At 34.1% G+C, this 21713-nt stretch overlaps 1 protein-coding gene across 1 annotated transcript in view; it reads right to left on the reverse strand.

The window, feature by feature from the left end:
• Nucleotides 1-21713, reverse strand: part of DMD (dystrophin) — a 2218635-nt gene that overhangs the window by 750091 nt on the left and 1446831 nt on the right. Inside the window, exon 48 of the mRNA XM_063601607.1 lies at nucleotides 8780-8965. Coding sequence (XP_063457677.1) covers nucleotides 8780-8965 — 186 coding nt within the window. The remainder of the gene's footprint in view (nucleotides 1-8779; nucleotides 8966-21713) is intronic.

Below are 21713 nucleotides of genomic sequence, written 5' to 3' on the forward strand. Positions count from 1 at the left end.
GGATTTGGAGATACCCAGATGGCCACTAGGTATCTCCTCAGTCATTTACTCAAATTTTAGAACACAGCCTCCATAAATTACATATCAGGGCAAAAGAAAATATTAAAAGGCTCCTCCACAAATATTGATGTAAACTTTTAGCCCTCATATTGAGTAGGTGAATTTAACTTGTATTCATAAGCTTTGCTAGTTGGCTATGAAATACTGTTATATGACAAACAGTTCAGACTTAGCTAATTCCTAGTTTTCTCTATAAAATAAGACTTACTAATGGTTAAAAATATAATCAATATATGTAAATAAAACTTGCAGAAACATTAGGGGTAAAGGGAAACGACTTTGTATGCAAAATATACAAGGTATGTTGGATGTGTTTTTGTTAAGGAAAAAGAGAATAATTTTGTCCTAAATTAAAATGACTGTGAAAATGAGGAAGAGGAAGGTATAGGACAAAATCTGAATGAACATTGGAAATGGCAGAAGATTTGTGGAAGGAGAGTCTTATGTTAATAGCCAATGCTGGCTAAAACGGAATGGATTTATGTGTAAACTTTTACAAATGACCCTTAGTATCAACAGTGTATTGATCAAAAATGAGTTGTAGTTTCTTTTTGTTAAAAAATGATAAAATATTCTTGGATTATTGGTCTGCTCTTTTGAAATAAAATTGAATATATTTAAGTATGCAACATATTTTGATATATATATATATCTATACGCACACACAAAATTGCAAAACAATTATTTCGGTCAAACTAACTAACATTTTCATCTTTTCTATTGGTCTTCTCTTAATAAGAGATTGCAAAATTTGTTTTTTTTTTTATATTTTGGGTAACCTGTATAGGAAACAAATATTGTTTCTTATCAGAATAAGTACCTGTGTTGATTTTGTATGTCCTTGAATTTTTTTAGAAAGTAGTGTTTTCTCTTTGGAAAGAACTAAAAACTTTTACGGTCATGTGGCCTTCTATATTTATTTTTGAAATCTTTTATTGTCATCTTGGTTACATAGGTAGCCATGCATTCTTTCATAGTGAGCAATGATCCTATTCAGCCAAGTAGTCAAACCTTTTGTCATTTTACAACCTTTGATATTTTGCTTTTCCCAGGTCAATTCCTAAATAAAATTTTTTTTATCTCAGATTGGTTTGAAAAATTTCAAAGGATTTGTTCCTGCACCCTTGTAAAATGAAGGATGTTAAAAATAACTAGGTTCATTTGGTATGTTGAGTTGCATAAAAAGCTTTGACAAGAAGAGATGCTGAACCTTGACTAGGTTATAGTTGTATGGGTCAACTATTATTAGTATAAATACTTGAAAAATTATAATAAATCCTTAGAACTTTGTTAGTGCTCTAGGTGCTCTAGGTGTCCATGATACATCCTGGTGCTACTTTATCCGATAATAATATTATGTCATCAGTCCTAACTCCAGTTGTTATTTTAAAATGTGGCATGGCACCAGGGAAAAAAAAAAATTCTTGTCGAATGAATCAGATCTTTAATTATGGCCATTTTAAGTCTTTTGTCGTTCACAGATAGTTTTTGGTTTATGCTGATGCTTCCCTGAGTGCTCTTACAATCAGTTAGAGGTCAGAATGCATCATCTTCAGTAAAACAGGACCATCTTTGAGACCCATAGGAAGTACTATGACAGGTACTCTGGGACACAGACTTCTGATGCCATTGCTTAAATAACTTTGAGATTATACCATTGGACAAAGTCAGGATTTATGAAACTCTGTGAAGAAGCTGATGAGTTCATGAAACTACTAACTCAAGATCAAGCAAGACAAGAATTAATTACATGGGCCTGAATGAACTGATACAAGATTTGATTATGGCTTTTGTTTAAAATATTCCTCATGTTTTAATGTTCTGTTTGCTAAATATAAGAAACGCCTTTCCATTTTCTCTTAAGTTATCTAAAACTCATGAGAATTTAGAGTATGCTTTTGTAAACAGAATGAAACATTAATCTTTTTATCCCTGCCTGATCCCTGTAAAATTCAGAAATTCTTACTGAGTATTCTTATTTTCATGGCAATATAATTATTTGCATAGGTTCAATAAATATATTTATGTAACAAGACATAATTGAAAAAATATATAACCAAGGCTTTGACTGGAATGTCATATTTGAGAGTTAAGTGCATAGAGTCAGATGTGACCAGTTTTAAGGAGCTACTCTTGACTATATGGAGCTAATATAAGCCCCTTTTGGGAAAACTGTCCCGTTACCTGGCTTACAGAATTCCCAATCTTACAATTGAGTAAGGAAGGTCTATTCTTAGGAGACCCAGGAAACCTAGGGTATTTTAGGAACCCAGAAAACAGAACACTTCAGCTGAATCTATAGGTATTTTACTTCAGGTAAAATCTGATGTCAAGTTCTTGACTTGCCTTCCTAACCTTTGGAGACTTTTAAAAAATCAAATCTGAGGTTTCATATTTTTTAAACTACTTTATTGAGGTATGATTGACAAACAGAAAGCTGTACATATTTAATACATAGAACTTGATGAGTTTGGAGATAAAGTATATATACAAAACCAACACCACAATCTATGCCATAAACCTATGCGTTACCTCCAAAAGTTTCCTCTCACCTTATGTACCACTGCTCCTAAAACTGAGAGTAGTAGTATTTTGTGGTAAGAACACTTAAACTCTGCCCTCAGCAAATTTCTAATTGTACAGTACAGTATCGTTAACTATAGGCACTATGCTGTACAGTATATCTCTGAAACTTATTCAGCTTGTGATTCTTCATGAAAACTTCCAGCTAAGCACGCTTAAAATAGCCTATTTGGTAAATTACCATTTTTGCTACCCCTATATAAATAAATAGGCCAGTCTTATTTTGTAAACAAGGAAAGTCTTACTTTGATTAACACTGATCAAAAGGGTGACGGTAGAGATAGACTTTCAGTAACCCTTGGGGTTATCAGATTCTAGTCATGTTCATTGTCTTTGATCTATTTTGCATTTCTTTGTAAACTACATGATTTTTTTTTTTACCTACCTGTAAATTGAACTGGATCCTGCTGTCTTACACATTTTGTCCGTCCTTACCAATTTTCAGTTTATTTCCTTTACAATCTGGCTGCGATTCTCCAAATTAACATTTCAAATTTTTCTCCCACCATCCTGACTTGGTGACACTGAGAACTAAAACGTGACTGCCCATATTATTACTGAGATAAGGACTCTCTTCTCTAGGTTGTCTTATAGCTGCCATTTCCCCACAATATCTAAAGAAGCCCTGCAAGCAGAAGCTGGATGACTTGCTATAAACTACAAAGGACTCACCACCACAGCAAATTATGTATAGACAACTTTCATGCCTGGAGCTGCTGCTTTGCAGGCCATGCAAAAAGTTCATTAAACTCCAACCTCTTCCATGCCATGCTCCAAGAAATCCATCAGATTGCTACTGCCATCCTCACTCTACCATCTGAGAATGCCTACAGCCCAGCTTCTAGGAATCTTTTTGACTTGCTGCCCTCTGGACTCAAAAACTGAGTTTGCAGTCTGCTTCAACCATTAATCTTCGTCTTCCTTCTAACTTTCATAGAAATCTCCTTCATGAAATGTCTGATTACTACCAAGTGTCAGAGTTCGTTCAGCTAGTCCTTCAACAACAGAAACCTGCTGAAATGAACTAGATGAACTAGCGTTCCTAAGTTTTTCAATGGGAAAACTGGTTTCCCTTGAACAAAATGGAGGGTTGACAAAGAAAGCTTTAAAAATACCCTGAGTTTGACTACATTTGAGACAGATTTCTTCCTGACTTTAGACCTGACCTTCCTTTTCTTAGAGCATTTACTCTAGAAAACTTTATATGTTATTTCTCTACTTTTTTGAGACAAAAATATTCTCCTAGCCTCTTGCCACTTTTATCCCTCAGGAATAAACTTTCTCAAGGACTTGGGAGCTAGCACTTTGATATAGAATCATCAAAAAAGATAGTGCCCCAATCTGCTAGTCTTCTGTTGGGAGGATAGGAATCTAACTTTGATAAGTGCCAATCAGCAAACACAGATGGCCTAACTAAGCACATTGACTAACCTCCCTCCTGATATCTAGTACTTTCTCACTAACTCATCTCAGCACTTAAAGGCTCTCCTGCCTTTTATTTCAGTAGAATTGAGTTCAATCTCTCTCCTCTATTGCAAAAGTTTTGAACACAGTCTTTCTTGTCTGTTGTCTAGTGCTATTTTTCTTTGACAACACTCACAGCAGTGTGAACACACACAGTGTTCAGTGACTTTAATGGTGAGTCACTACAATTGAGTCCTTTGGTAGTTTTTAGTGTGGATTTGACATTATGGGCAATTATGCTCCTTATACTGCAAGGAAGAGCCAGCAGAGCCACATGTCATGTTTATTTATAAACCACAGAAGGAAAGTGATTCTTGAGGGGAGGATAAAAACCCCTCCCTGTGATTAAGATGAAAGTATTTCAGTCACTAAGCCTTAACATAAAATTATGTGTCCCGCCACACCTCATATTTTAATAAAAAGTGTGGAAAGCAGTAGTCAGTCTTATGTCAGATAAATAGTATACCTCTAGCTCATTATTGAAAGCATTCATTAAAGATTAAAAACATAAGACCCTTTATAGAAATTCTAAACTGGTCCCGGGATCTTAGCATTCAATTATCATTTCTGAAATCTGAAATCAACATATTTTATGTCTAAATTGAGAGTATATTTGAAAATCAAAATTCAAAGGCATGCCTTCTAGTGGGCTGACTGATGGGAAAGGGCTGTGATTACGCCTAATTTTCACCCTCTACATCACGATCTCATTGATTATGTTTCTCAGCTTGCTAAGGGTTCTGTGAGGTGATTTTCAAGATGAATATTGCTATTTGCAGGATTTCCTGAATAGGAATATTTCGGGAGTAAATTGCACAAACCAAGCAATGTGCAGTCAATTTTCACTCCAGCATAAACAATGTATTAGAACACAGCCCTTAAAGCTTTTTTTTATTTGGGTTTCATTACACAGCTAGCTGCATTTCATCAATAAGAGTGAAGTACCAAGCAGACAAAACTGAGGCTCACAGAGAGAGGGTATTACATATTTTTCTAACAGGTGTGCTCAGAGTTTGACTAGAGAAAACAAACTACCCGAATGGCAAGGCCTCAGACCCTTTGTTTCCGAGGCAGCCATGGCCACCATGGCCAGACAAGGCAAGTTTCTTTACATTTAGGATTTGGAGCTAGGGGCGTGGCTGTTTGTATATCTACTTTCTTTGCATTAACTCTTTCTTAAGATTTTAGTAAAGGTGTTTTTTTCTTTTCCTTGTGTTAAAAAAAAGGGCATGTGCTCAAAACTCCTTAAAAATTTTATTTTTGGTGTTCAGTAGTTTGAAACTAAGTAAAGCAAAGTGTCCCATCTTTCTTTAATGGAAAAATAGTTTAATTCCTTTAAGCAGAGGAATACAGCAGGCTGTAAGGACTAATATCCTATATCTTAAATCAGAAAAACTGTGCAATCTTAATAAATCATTTATTAGTGACAAGGAATGGAAGCTAGACAAAGAGGGATAAAAAACAAGGTAAATTATTATTCACACAGGTCACCATTTCCTAATTATAAGCTGGGGGTTTGAGAATTTTTGGGAGAAACTCTCAAGTCATCAAATCTATGATTTTATGTTTCCCCTCCCCCCACCTTGGACACAGCCACAAGCAGAAGAAAAAGGCTAAAAGAGTATTTTTGAAATCTGCACTCCAGAGATAAAAAACTCAGAATATGCTCAGAGGACTGAAGCCAAGGAGTTTTCTGCCAGGAAAAAAGCAGCTCCCTCTCCCCTCAGTGATTTAAAGCAAGCTGCAGGAGGCAAATATCATGACTCTCAGAAACTACACACAGCAGTGAGTGGTGACTTGTAGCTTTGATAAAGAAAAGTGATTAACACAGCCGAGTATGGCTTTCACTTCAAACTGCAGGGACCCATTTGGCAGAGCCCTATGGGCCATAGACAATCGAAGACACAATGCAGGTTTTCATTATTTGAAAACCATTCCGGGAGGCACAGACTGGGACTGAAGTCATTTTGGTTGAGTAAACAGGATCTATTTGTACCAAGGGATTTTAAAAAAAATCTTTTCTTAAATGTGTTCCAGGAAGAGAGATAGCTAGCATTGAGTATTTTGTAAATTATTATAATAAAGAGGCACATTTTAACCAAAGATTGCATTTAAAAGAGTAGAATGTGCTTTTACCGTGAGCTACAAAAAGCTATTTCTGGTTGGGAGGAAAGACTTTATGACCTTTCCTCTTTGCAATATTACGTCAATTACTTTTTAAGAATATACTGGATATAAGATAATTGAGAATTTGGCTAAGGTTATTGTGTATTGGGCCAAGTAACTGTACTTTCTTGTTGGGGTTGTTTATTGAGCAGTGAAAAATCAGTATTCATGAGATGTAATTGTACTGGTGAATAGGAGCTAGTCAAACACCTCTGAGTACATTATGTACTAGCTAAGTGGAGAAATGGTCAGGATCCTAGAACTGATGGCTTCCCTGAGACGATGATGTGTTTTGTACTCACCCAGTCTTGCCCCTTGTGATCATGTATGACTAAAATTCAGGGTGATGGGACATCAGAAGCCACGTCTTGGTATCAAGACTTCCACTGTGCCTTTAATGTGCAGGCTGTTGTTACCCATCCTGTATAATTTCTTAAAGCTAACTAAATTTGTTACTGGGTAAAGCCTATTATGTCTCATAAATTTAATCATCAGACTGAACCCAAGACTGTGCCACTGGCTGAGCAGGCTGAGTTTTGTACTAGTGAAATGATGTCTACTTGTGACTTCCACAGTGCCATCTGCTCTTGAGGAGTAGCTATCAGAATGGTAGACATAAGTGTCAGGAGGAAGTAAGGTAAACATAGTCAAGAACATTTTGCTAATCTAACTCATTTTAGTTGTAGCAAACTTCCCTCTATCTCCTTGTTACTCATGCCCATCTTCCCCAAACTTTTACTTCCTCTTCACTAGAATATTCTCAAACTTCCTTTTCCCTTTGCTCTCAGTTCCAGCAAAACAACAGCTAAATGGAGATTAAAATGTTAGGTTTTTACAATACTGGACAGTAAATAAATTTAACAATTAAAGTCAATTAAATAAAAGAAAAAACTACTCAAAAATGTTACTTATCCTTTTTACTCTGAAGTTGCCCAACAATACATTCATTAATAGATTGTAATTTCAATGATTCGGTTTATTTGATTGGCTACTTAAAGATTTTGGCAAATAAGGAGACGCAAAACGGGGCAGCATATTGAAAGAATCTTTGGAATAGATTCCTTGAAAGGGAGAAAAGAAAAGCAATCAGCATTTACAAGGACACTAAAAGAAGGAGATAGTGGTGTTCAATTGGCAGGATTGTCTGAAGCCTTACGCTTACCTGCAGTATCTCATTCGTATTCTGGGTGTCTTGGTACTGTCTTTATTCATTGACTTAAAAACACTCACAAGTAAGCATCATTTACTGGATCCTAGGCTGAGTGTGTATGATATGAGTGGAGAAGCAGAGATAAATAAGAGAATGCCCTCTGCACTCAAAGAACAGTGCAGATGTGTAATGAAATACTCAGGTGTATAAAATTTAAGTATAAATCAACATATGAACAATGGGAGATGAATAAAGAGGTTTATAAGAAATCCTAACAGGGATTCTAACTCTACTTGGGGTACGGAAGAAAACTTGGAAGACGCAATGACTTTGAATTCATTCTTAAAGAATGGAAGAAAATTCATTATATCAAAATAAACTGAAAGAAGTCATTTAAAGAAGAGAGAAAACCAAGATCACAGGTATGACATGAAATTACGTGGATGGAAAGGTACCAAGTAATTTGTTGTGGCCAGACTATACGGGGAGATTGCTGGCAGAATGAGAAGATAGAAAGGTAAAGTGTAGTCAGTCTGAGAGGGCTTTACAATGTCTACAAAAGAGCCCAGACATTATATTTTAGGAACCTAATCTCATAAACAACTTCAATTTTGGATAAGGAATCTATGAATATGTATTAAGCACAATTAAAACAGGGATAGAAAATGAATCATAGTAACAAATATGATGCAGGCATTCTAGTAACATAAGTTTAATGAAGACCTTATTTCTAGTAAATGCTGAGGAAAAAGCAACATATTCTAGTAAAATAATAATTATTATTATCATTATGACAACAATGATGATGATGACAAAGATTCCCTGCTTGACTAAACTTTAGTCAGGCTTCTGAACCTTCGCCTGGGCTCATCTTTGCACTCCCCTGTAAAATCCAGGTTCAGCAAAGAAGCCTGTCAGTTTTACAAGAACCCTTTATCCTTGGTACCTGATCACCCTCAGTATTCTCCACCATTCCCCAAGGGTTGTCTGATAAGATAACCCTGGCCTATCTTCAGCAAGAATCCTGTGAGGTTGGTTTAGCCAGAATCCCACTTACCCCTGATGTTTCCTCTTAATAATTTTCCATCTACTGACTCCTACACTGCTCCTTGGCTATAAATTCCTACTTCCACTGTGCTGTATTTAGAGTTGAGCCCAATCTCTCTCTATCCAACCTCCTGTAATACTCCATTGCAGTGGTTCCTGTGCCTATTGTGGTTATCCTGAATAAAGTCTTCCTTACCACACTTTAACAAGTAATATTTTGTCTTTAATAATGATACCAAATGAGAAAATTCAGTGATATTGCCATTTTTCTTAAAAAAGAAAAAAATATTTAAAGCAAAAAGTTCCTACCTTAATGTCAAATGGTCCTTCTTGGTTTGGTTGGTTATAAATTTCCAACTGATTCCTAATAGGAGATAACCACAGCAGCAGATGATTTAACTGCTCTTCAAGGTCTTCAAGCTTTTTTTCAAGCTGCCCAAGGTCTTTTATTTGAGCTTCAATTTCTCCTTGTTTCTCAGGTAAAGCTCTGGAAACCTGAAAGGAAAATACATTTTAAAAAGGTAAATAATTCTCAAGGCATAAGCCAAAATGTTTAAAAATATATTTTCAAAAGTTATTTATCATGAAATATTACAGAATCTTACTGATTTGTGTTATTTTAGCAGCATAATATTGATTATTTACATATATTACATGTTGGGATTTAACCAATGTATTCAAAATTATTCATTAACATGCTACAAAAATTCTTTCCTTTAAAGAAACTAATACCTTTTTGGAATTTCAAAACACACACCTTACACAAAGGCATAGCCAACTGCAACTGATAAAGTAAAGAAATACATCTTTCATTTATTCACTCAGTTACTAAATATACTGGTGTGTTGTGTATTATATGCCATACACGCTTCCTTTGCAGTTATAAAAATGAATAAGCCAAGTTATTCAGCATTAGCACCAGATATATAACACAGGTCTTCTAAATCCCAAATGAGTGATTTTTATTCAATGCGCATCCTAAAATTAAAACCAAACCAACTATAATTTTGTTTGTATAGCAATCATTTCTTCTACTATACTTGCTTCTAGCTTTCTTTTATGTCATGGAAGATTGTAAAAGGAAGTCCCTTCATGTACAAGGAAAATTGGTAAGTTATGCGTTTTTGTGAGCTATCGTTTCTGAGTCCTAGTAAACAGAAGCAGGTGGTTGAGATGAGAAGTAAAAAGAACATTTGGATTAGAGTAGACTGTAACAGAATGATTATAGGTTATTTTTATTAAGAGATCAGTATATGCCAACCATCATCCTTGGAAGTTTCACATTTGTAGACTTCCTTAATCCATCCAACAATGCTACGATATAGATATTATCATGATCCCACTATCACACATGGATGATGACGTTGGGGTTGAAAAAACATTAAATAGGTTAGGAAGCAGTATGACATGGTATTAAGCATTGTGAGGTCTAGAGTTAGGCCACTTGGATTTCAATTCTGGTTCTAGTTCTTGCCTAACATTTTAGCCAAGTTTTCTCTAACTCTCAATGCCTCCTCTGTAGATTGGGGACAATGATAGCACCTGCTTCATAGGATTACTGTTAGGACTCAGTAACGTCATCCCTGAACATACCTTAGAGCAATACTCTGCATGATAATGAATGACAATAAAGTTATTAAGTAGCAGTGATTATTGCTCAAGCTTACATGTAAATAAAGAGCCAGGATAGGCCGAGCACTGTAGCTCTTGCCTGTAATCCCAGCAGGAGGCTGAGGCAGGAGGATTGCTTGAGCCCAGGAGTTCGAGGCCAGCCTGGACAACATAGCAACACTCCCATCTCTACAAAAAAAAGCAAAAAAAACAAAAACAAAACAAAACAAAAAAAAACAGAGCCAGAATAAACAAGAGTAAAGCTATTTTCTTCAGAATATCAAGAGTTAAAACTGGCATCCCAGAATAAAGAATTTAAACTTGTAATGATAGCTCTTTACGAGACTATTAATAATACCACTGTAATACAAAATATTACACTGCAATATGAATAAAATTTTATAATATACATCTGTTCCATAATAATATATTATGAATAATAATAGAGAAGATTTTAAAAATAAACTAGATAATATACTAGTGTGTCACATAAACAATGTCACATGCTTTGGAACAATTGTTTTAGATACTTTTAAAATAAGTCACTAATGAACAGTACATTGTTTAATTGGATGCAAGAGTTAGGAGATGAAAAAGAGAAAGTTGTCGAGAAAAAAATCAATTAATGTACAGAAAAATGAATTTTAAACAAGATTGTATATGTAAACAATATGTACAGTGAAACGTCTTGTAAATGCATGTATATATGTTGTGAAAAATTCATGAGACTGTATAAGCAAAGGATTAACATCCAGCCTGGGCTGTTGCAGGTCAGTCTGGGACAGACCCTAGGCTCCCACAGCACTGTTTCCTTGGAAACACTAACTTTAAGATGAATGGGAAATGTTGGGCCTGGCTTTGTCGTGTGGAACTGCACCTCATTGCGGGAGCTGTCAGTTGGAATACAGTCCTTGGATCCACGTGACTACAATGGTGTAAAAGATTGATGGGAAATACAGTTGGTGGCTCCTGTTGAAGGTGACCTGCACACTTCTTGCCTCTCATTCCTGGCAGCCTTTCCCTGTGTGGGTGAGAGTTGGGCAAAAGAAGCATCGTGTTTCAGATAGCACAGAATGTCCATGAATCATGAATTGAGATATTGTTCTCTTTGCTTGATTTGTGTTTTGTGAGTTCACATCCATAACTACACCTGTGGTGCTGAACTCTTGTGTATGTGTGTGTGTGTGTGTGTGTGTGTGCACGCATGCGCGCACACAGGTATGTGTGATGTAGGTGATGTTACAAATATACTCCTACGTCTGTAATACATGATCTAATGATGTCCTCAACTTATTTTTCAAGCATTTTAAAGGAGGTAACTAAACATTTTATTTTTATTGGATCATTTTCTACTCACAAGTAGATGTAAAAAGCGTTTTACAGCTTCAACTAACAACATCTAAATGCCTCTAGACTCTGAAGCTACTGAGATAATAGCCATCATATTTTCCTAAAATCTCTAAAACTGAGCGATGAACTCCTTTTTTTCTGATCATGAAATTGTTCACGTTTCATTTAGGCTTCATATATAAGCACAGAAATCTGTATAACATTTAACTAAGATTGCTGGTTTCCTTATCATCCTCCCATACTATCCCTTCCTTGTAATAGAGGTAAAACAATTCCTGACAGAAAACAGTGTAATGGGTCAGATTTGACTAACATCTGGAATAATGAAATGATAGCTTATCATGAGATGAAATTTTCAGCTTAATTATGCTGTTGCTTTAGGTTTATCCTCTCAGATCTTGTCTTTCCCACCATCATAACATTTACCTCATGCTATTTAACTTTTTATTTACATTGCTCCTTCTCACTGACCTTTGATTTCTGGGTCAAACAAGCTCTGTTCCTAAATATGATGGACCTTCACCAAAAGTTTGTTAAAAACAATTTCCAAATTCAGGATTATTATTTTTTCAATGTAAGAAGCAGTATATGTCTATAGTAGTCAACCACAAAAAAATGTAAATTGTATCCTCAAGTTAAATAACTTTAATTAACAGACAAAAATATCAGTAAACTGGACTATATAAAAAATCAAAAGCTTCTGCATGACCAAAAGAGCCATAGGAAAAATCAAAAACAAATGAACAATTATGAAAAATAAATGCTTGTGACTCATGTCTAAGGGACTAATTTTCCTAACACATGAAAGACCTTCTGCAAATTAATAAGAAAAAGGCCAACAACCCAAAAGAAAATTGGACAAAAGATAAGGACAGTTCACAGAAAAGAAAATACAAAGGATTTTAAATGCATGAACAGAAGCTTAGCCTTGGTAATAATGAGAGAAATGAAAATTAGAGCTTCATCTATTGCACTGGCAAAAATTCAAGTCTGCAGATACACTATGCTGCCAAGGCTGTGGGAAAATGCAGACTCTTCTACGTGGCTGGTGGGAAGTATACATTTGTGTACCTCTTGTGGAAGGCAGTTTGGCCATATCTATAAAAAGCATGTAAACTTTGACCCGGAAATTTTATTCCCAGGAATTTATTTTGTAGATTTGTTTCTAGAATTAAGGTTAATGTGCAGTGAGGGTAGAGCAGATGATGGGTAGGGTGAGATATTTTTTACTGTACCTTTTATATTTTGAACAATGTAAATGCATTACTGTATTAGTCTGCTCTCACACTATTAACAAAGACATATCTGAGACTGGGTGATTTATAAAGGAAAGAGGTTTAATGGACTCACCATTCTACATGGCAGGGGGGGCCTCACAATCATGGCAGAAGGCAAAGGAGAAGCAAAAACACATTCTACATGGCAGCAGGGAAGAGAGCTTGCTCAGGGGAACTCACATTTATAAAACTATCAGATCTTGTGAAACTTACTGATTATCAGGAGAACAGTATGGGGGATCCTCTTCCATGATTCAATTATCTGCACCTGGCTCCACCCTTGACATGTGGGGATTACCATAATTCAAGGTGAGATTTGGGTGGGGACACAGCCAAACCATGTCAATTACTTTTGTAAAAAATTATTTAATAAGGAAAACTACTGTACTAGCTCATCTTCCTACCACAAAATGTTGTTGAGAAATTACACTTTGCATATTTTAATAATGAATCATTATTATTCTGGTATAACATATCTAAAGCCATCAGTGAAAAATGCTCTGAATAGTTTTCTTTGTCAATATCACTTAATGGTTGGGTGGAAATCAAGAACTTTTAACACATATTTTTTTTGTGCTCTTCTCCACTTTAAAACAGTTTCCAGGAATTGAGAGTATTCCAAATAGTTCACGGAAAAATATAACAGGTGTGAGTAATGTATAACGTGGAAAAAGATTAAGGTTTGTATCAGATTCTATGTGTTTTAAATTAATTTACATTTATATTTACTATTTTGCATTCACATCAAAGTATAGACACAAACACCTGACCGGTAAAATACATCATTTTTCTAATAATCCTTTTATGTATTATAAAACCATGCTCTTCATATAACATGTTCCCTGTGGTGAAAGAAAACAAACACATTCAATTCCCTTATGTGTTAATTTAGTATCTAAGCACATCTTGACCTAATTTCACACAAGATTACTTTCCTTATTCTTTCAATCTCTGAATGTTAATTTCAAATGTATATGTTTTAATATTAAGATAAGCAAAAGTGTCTGTTTTAGAAATAAACATATTAAGATGGATTTCATAACACAAAACATTTTAGAAAAATTAAAGTGTTAAGCATAAAAATAGTAAGAAGAACTGGAATAAAATATTGGCGTGGGGAAGGCTATTAGAAGCAAAAAAGAATATAAAAAGATTGAATATAATATGCGTATTCACTTATAAATTAAAGCCAATAATCAAAATTAAAACAAATGACAACTGGGAATATTTGCAGCATATATCAGACACAGGGTAATAATTTTAGTATATAAAAAAATCTTTTAATGAGTAAAAAAAGGAAAAATCTACTGGAAAACTGGATAAAGAACATAAAAAGAAATTGACAAAAATGTAAACAGCCAATAAACAAGAAAAAATCCAAACAGTTAGTAATCAATGAAATGCAAAGGAAAACAGCAATGTTATACTATTATTTATCTATTATATTAGTTTCTGTAAAAGGTCTTTGTCAAAGTTCTGGAAAACAAGCAATTTTATGATCTTCCTTGGAGCCCTATTATACAGTCATTCACCACATTTCAGTCAACAGACTGACTGTGATCCTATGAGATTACAATGGAGCTGAAAAATTCCTATTACCTAGTGATGTCACAGTGCAATGAATTACTCTCACGTTTGTGGTGATGCTGGTGTAAGCAAACCTACTGCACTGCCAGTTATATAAAAATACAGCACAGAAAAGTATGTACAGTATGCAATACTTGATAATGATAATAAACAACTGTTATTGGTTTATGTATTTACTATATTCTTAATTAGTTCAAAAGAAGGCATTGTTATCCTATGAGATGATAGTTTCATGAATGTTTCATTGCACCTGAAGACCTTCCAGTGGGGGACAGCATGTGGAAGTGGAAGACAGTGATATTGATGATCCTGACCCATGTAGGCCTAGGCTCATGTGCGTGTTTGTGTTTTACTTTTTAACAGAAAAGCTTAAACAGCAAAAATATTAAAAATAAGAAAGCTGCTACAATAAGGATATAAAATATTTTTGTGCGGGTGTTCAACGTGTTCATGTTTTAAGCTAAGTGTTATTACAGAGTCAAAAACTTAAAAAAAAGTTTATAAAGTAAAAAAGTTACTATAAGCTAAGGTTAACTTATCATTAAAGAAAATAAATGGGCCAGGCGCGGTGGCTCACGCCTGTAATCCTAGCACTTTGGGAGGCCGAGGCGGGTGGATCACAAGGTCAGGAGATTGAGACCATCCTGGCTAACACGGTGAAACCCCATCTCTACTAAAAATACAAAAAAAAAAAAAAAAGATAAAAATGTGTCTTCATAAATTTAGTGCAGCCTAACTATACAGTGTTTGTAAACTGTATGGTACTGTACAATAATGTCTTAGATTTCACATTTGCTCACCACTACCACTCACTCACCGACTCACCCAGAGCAACTTTGAGTCCTGCAAGCTCCATTCATGGTAAATACCGTATGCAGCTGTACTATTTTTTATCATTTGTATACTGTATTTTTACGGTACATTTTCTGTGTCTAGATACACAAATATTGCTGTGTGACAATTGACTACAGTATTCAGTAAAGTCACATGCAGTACAGGTTTGCAGCCTAGGAGCAATATGCTGTACCATATAGCCTGGATGTGCAGTAGGCTATACCATCTATCTTTGTGTAAGTACACTCTATGATTATAAAACAACAAAATCACCTAATGACACATTTTTCAGAACATATCTCATTTGTTAAGAAATGCATGACTATATATGTTGCTAGTGATTTGGTAATTCAGACCGAAAAGTTAAGCTTCTACCCTGGAAACTACAAACACTACTGAGACATTGAAGAAAATGTAAACAAATAGAGGACTACCTTCTTCATGAATTAGAAAGTCCAATACTGTAAAGATATCTGCCCTCTCTTCAAATAATCTATAAATTCAATGCAATCTCAATCAAAATTGCAGCAACCATTTCTTAGTAGAAATTGACATGCCAATCCTAAGATTTATATGTAAGTGCAAAGGGCTAAGAATATCCAAGGCAACTTTGAAGAATAACGAAGTTTAAGAATGTTTGCCACCAGACATGAATATTTATTATAATTAAGCCTGTGTGGGATTGAAGTGAGAACAAATCATCTATATAGCGTTTCCTAATTTATACGATGGTGTCACTTAAGTTGGAAAAGGATGATCTTTTCAGTAAATAGCACCAAGTTAACTGATTAGTCATTTGAAAAATATGAACCTTGACTCTCCACATCATACACAAAACATCAATTCTAGATTGTTTGCAGACCTCAGTGTGAAAGGCAAAAAAATAAAGTTTTCAAAAGAAAATACAGAAAAAAATCTCAACAATTTTAGGTTAATTTATTATTTTTTAAACAAGATATAAAAAGCATTAGCCATAAAGGAAAAGACTGATAAATCAAACTCCATTTATCAGGAAAGATTGTTAAGAGAAAAAAATAAAGCAAAGTTTAGGTTGGAAAAAGATATTCGCAATGCATAGATCTGACAAAGGACTTGTATCCAAATAACTTCTACATCAGTAAGAAAAAGACAACTATTATTTTTAATGGGCAAAAGATTTGCATAATGACTTCACATAAGAGGATATAAAAATGGCACTAATCGTCAGGTGATTGCAAATTAAAACACAATGAAATACCATTTCACATTCACCTAAATGGTTAAAAGGATAAAGGTTGAAAATACACACTCTTGATGAATATGTGGATCAACTAGAAGTCTTATATACTGCTGGTGAAAATGAACTGAAATGACCACACTGAAAAACTGTTTTCTGGTTATTCCAAAGCCAAATGTACACATCTTATGACCTAGCCATTGTACTTCCACGTATATTAAAAATAAATATATACATATATGCAGGAAAGGACATGAACATCACACCAGCATTTTTCCTAATAGCCCCATAATAGACACAACCCAATGTCCATTGATTAGCAGAATGGATAAACTGTGGCATATTCACACAATAGAATACCATACATAGAAAAACTAAACTAACTATGGCACAGGCAATAGCATAGAATAATATCACAAAAATAATGTTGAGCAGGACATGTCAAATACAAGGGCATATACTGGATGATTCTGTTTATAGGAATTTCAAAGTCAAAACTAATCTAGGTGTTAGAAGTCAAAAGAGTGCTTATCTTTGGGAGAGGGTGGTGGCAGGGGAGAGGCTCATAACTGGGAGGGAACAGGAGAGGGGCTCCTGAGGTAATGTTCTAATTCTTGATCTTGGTGGTAGTAGCATGGATACACTAAGTTTTTTTTAAAAATCCCTGAATTTCTATTCTTATGATTTGTGTACTTTTCTATGTGTCTTTATACTTCAGTTTAGAAAATTTGATAAAACTACTTTAAAAGCCTTAAGATTACTCATTCCCTTCAACTCCAAAATGCTACTTCTATGAATTTTCCTAGGGGAATATCAGAGATAAACACAGAGACCTATGACAAGAATGTTCAATTAATGTCACTCTGGTGAAAAAGTGAAACGAAATCTCCCCAAATAGAATAAACTGCTTTTACATAATGAAATATGTTGCATCCATTAAAGTAAATATCATGAGAAACATCCGATTACACTGAAAAATATTAATGACATATTAAAAATATATTAAAAATAAATTATGGTTTTGATTTTGTATGCATATTTTACATATCAGTATCGACACACAGCAAAGGACATGAATAGATATTTCTCTAAAGCAAACATACAAATGGCTAACAAGCATATGAAAAAAAAAATGATCAACCTCACTAATCAGCAGGGAAATGCAAATCAAAGCCAAAATAAGATATCATCTTATACCTGTTAGAATGACTATTATCAAAAAGACAAAAGAAAAGTGTTGGCCAGAATGTGGAGAAAAGAGAACCCTTGTACAATGTTGATGGGAATGTAAGTTAGTATAATTATTGTAGAAAACAGTATGGAAGATCCACAAAACATTAAAAATAGAACTACCATATGATTTAGCAATCTTATCTCTGGGCATATATCCTAAAGAATTGAAATCAGTATTTTGAAGAGATATCTGCCCTCTCATGTTTACTGCGGCACTATTTGCAATAGCCAAGATATGGAATCAACCTAAATGTCCATCAATAAATGAATGGTTAAAGAAATTGTGGTATATAAACACAATGGAATTCTATTCAGCCTTAGGAAAGAAAGAAATCCTGTCATTTGCAACAACACGGATTGAACTGGAAGACATGTTGTCAAGTGAAATAAGCTAGGCAAAGAAAGGCAAATACTGTATGATTTCACTTATATGTGAAATCTAAAAATGTCAAACTCAGAGAAACAGAGAAAAATGGTGGTTATCAGATCCTGGGGGTGGGGTGATTTGGGAGATATTGATGAAAAGATACACAATTTCAGTTTGACAGGAGGAATAAATCCTAGTTATCTATTGTAACTCAGGGTGACTACTGTTAGTAACAATAACGTATACTTGGAAATTACTAAAAGTAGATTTTAAGTGTTCTTACCACAAAAAATAATAAGTATGTAAGGTAATGAATATGTTCTATAGCTTGATTTAGTCATTCCACAATGTTTATTTCACAATATGTGATATTTCACAATATCACATTGTACACCATGACAATAATACAATTTTTATTTGTCAAGTTTTTAGAAAATTTAAAAATTTACACATAGATTTTCATATTTGTGAATGATTAGAAATATATGCACACTTTATTAACCTTTAAAGGAGTATTATAAATTATACATGATTTTAATGTAATTTTTAATATTTTTGTCCTTTTTCAAAGTTACCACTCAGAAAGAATATTATATGTTTTATATGTTAAATAGAAATAAATAATAAGTAGTACTGGTTTGGTGGCTATTCCTCTGAAATATTAGCAACAATAAAATTACTATTATAACTTAGGTTTACAACATATTTCAGGTACTTTATGATGGACTTTACTTATATTCACTTTCTTATTCTACCCATGATCCTATGAAGTACATAACATTTTCTAAAATTATCAAGTGAGGATATTAAGGATCAACAATATAAATAATATTCATAAGGTTACTAGTAAGTAACAAAGATGGCACTAAATATCCAGGTTTTACTGACTTCATATTCTACTCTTTCCTTCCCTCTTCCCTCTCAAAACATACTTTCCAGTATCTTTCAAAATTGACATCATTTGGGCCGGGCGCGGTGGCTCACGCCTGTAATCCCAGCACTTTGGGAGGCCGAGGCGGGCGGATCATAAGGTCAGGAGATCGAGACCATCCTGGCTAACACGGTGAAACCCCGTCTCTACTGAAAATACAAAAAATTAGCCGGGCATGGTGGTGGGCATCTGTAGTCCCAGCCACTCTGGAGGCGGAGGCAGGAGAATGGCATGAACTTAGGAGGTGCAGTTTGCAGTGAGCCGAGATCGCGCCACTGCACTCCTGCCTGGGCGACAGAGTGAGACTCCGTCTCACAAAAAAAAAAAAAAAAGAAAAAAAAAAGACATCATTTGATAAATGGATCTATTTAAACTTATGCGTTTCAAAAGTTATTTGTGTGAGTACAATCTATACCCTTAATACTTAGTATCATTAAAGCAATATACATTTAGAAGTCAACTTCAATAAGAAATAATATAAATGAAATGCATGCAAGTAAACATATTTTGAAAATGAATATTAATATGAATATTTTGAAAATTAAAACATTACTGTTTGACATTTGTTAATTTTATGGGGACTAGAAGAACAGTTAGAATGCTTATCAAATGCATTTTTGGATTATGATTAATCCAAAATCATGTTTAAATTATCATGATATAATTGTGATAAGCATCTTCTCTATTTTGGTAGACTTGTCATTCATTTTATAATAGAAGCATAGATAACATAAGTTGTTATAAAGATTAAAAATAATAATAGGGAATTTTCAATTCAAATAAGTAATAATTTACATGATATTTTAGCATTATTTTCAAAAAATTTAATGTAAATGCTGAATTCGGAAACTTCTGTACTTAAAAAATAAAGACTTGATTGAATTTTAACTTAATTTTAAAATCCTATCTCACACAATTCCTAACTAAATACCAGATGAATGAAATGTTACATGTAAAAAAATTGAACTATAAAAGTAATGAAAATATGGGAGGCTATTCTTATAATTTTAATTTAAAAGCCATAAAGTAATGACTTACATTCATAGCAGTATAAAATTTCTTTACATAAAAAATCAAACAAGCCAAAGAAAAAGGCAAAAACAATTCATCTTTTTGACACTCTTAAGATAAAAACATTCTCACAAATCAGTAGAAAAAAAAGACAAATACTCAATTAAAAAGGATAATGAGGAATAGACCATTTATGAAAGAACTGTAACTGACCTATGTATAGGCCTATTAAAATTGTTTAACTTCACTAGGAAAATTCAAACAGGGAGGTGTAATATTGCACCTATTGATTTAACAAAGATTTAAAACACTATCTTGCACTGCAATACAATAGTCTCATACAACAGAAATTGTGTGGTGAATTGGGTCTTCTCATTACTGATAGCAAGCAAATAAAATGAAATATCTCTGGGAGTGGGGTTGGGTGTGGATGAGGTAGGTTTTTGTAGTTCATATCTAAAGTCTAAAACATTTTAGTGCACTTAGACCAGAGATTTTACTTTTAAAATTTCAAAAAAATTTTCTGCAATGAATATGTGCTTCTTTTAAAAAAGAAAATCATTATTTTAAATATAGGTACACATGTATACTTCTATAGAAGTAGGTTTATGTATGTAGTGCCTAAAATGTGCCCAACATATCTATCAACAACATCTAATAACAACTCTATAATACAGGTAGTATTATTGTTCCCAGAGTACTCATGTGACTTGTACAAGGTCAGATAGCTGTTAAATGGTAACCAAGCTAGGATTTGAACCCAAGAAGTTAGGCTTTGAAGCCTATCCTGTTAGCCACTATACTATTTTACCTCTCATTCCCTTTAGCTATATGACTTTGAGAAAATATACTATATGAGTGCAAAAGAAGGTTTGCTTTTTGTTTACAGCATTTCACAAAATAAATTCCTTTAGGTACTGATTGGAGCTTACTACAATTTCTTCATAACTTTGAAAGTAAGTGGGATGATAGAGCCCTATTTTCCTTGCCACTATCAAATTCAGTTTTCAAAATTGCCACTCATTGATTCTCTTGCTTAAAATTGTATGACTGATTTCCAATAGCCTCCAACTTCTTTAGCCTGCCTTTATCTAAAAAATAGTTCTTAACAATCTGACGCTATCTTCCATTCTTCAAATCTTCCTAATAACAAAGCACTTCTTTTGGTCTGTTTCTCTGACATTGTGTACTCTGCCATTAAAATGTCTTCTTTTCCCTCAATAAAATATCTATTTTCCTTATCGACACATATAAAACTCTTCCCAATCCTTCATGTTTTGGGTAATAAAAGTTCCACCTCCTCAGAGAAGATTGCTTAATCCCTCTGGAAGGAAATAATGATTCTATCTAATAAACTCTAGCATTAATTACCTGGGCTACTTCATTAGACACTGTCAGTTATTACTTTTTTCTTTATTTTACTGTTCTCTTCCAACTTATGTCTTCTTTCTTCTCTTGTCTCTCCCCAAAAGCTAGAATACTCACACATACACACAGCCACAATTGAATTTTACATCTTTATATACCATTAGTAACTTTTCTTACATGATATAGCATTTGTTAAATGAACAGTCATACAAAACAATCTATCATTCGCTAATAAAACAGAAAAGAGAAGGTAAATCTCCTGAAAACGCTTACGTTCTTGTACACTTTGAAAACACTTATGTCCTTATACATGACATTTCTAACTCTGTTTCCCATTTTAGGCTATGTGTGAATATCCAAGTTCACTAGCACAGTCAGAACAGGTGTTACTTGGCGGCTGGACTAGTGAAATTTGATGTGAGAATACAGAGTAGAAGAGGGTAGACCCTCTTGAGGGT

Source organism: Pan paniscus, chromosome X (genome assembly GCF_029289425.2).
Source record: "Pan paniscus chromosome X, NHGRI_mPanPan1-v2.0_pri, whole genome shotgun sequence".
Classification (NCBI taxonomy): domain Eukaryota; kingdom Metazoa; phylum Chordata; class Mammalia; order Primates; family Hominidae; genus Pan; species Pan paniscus.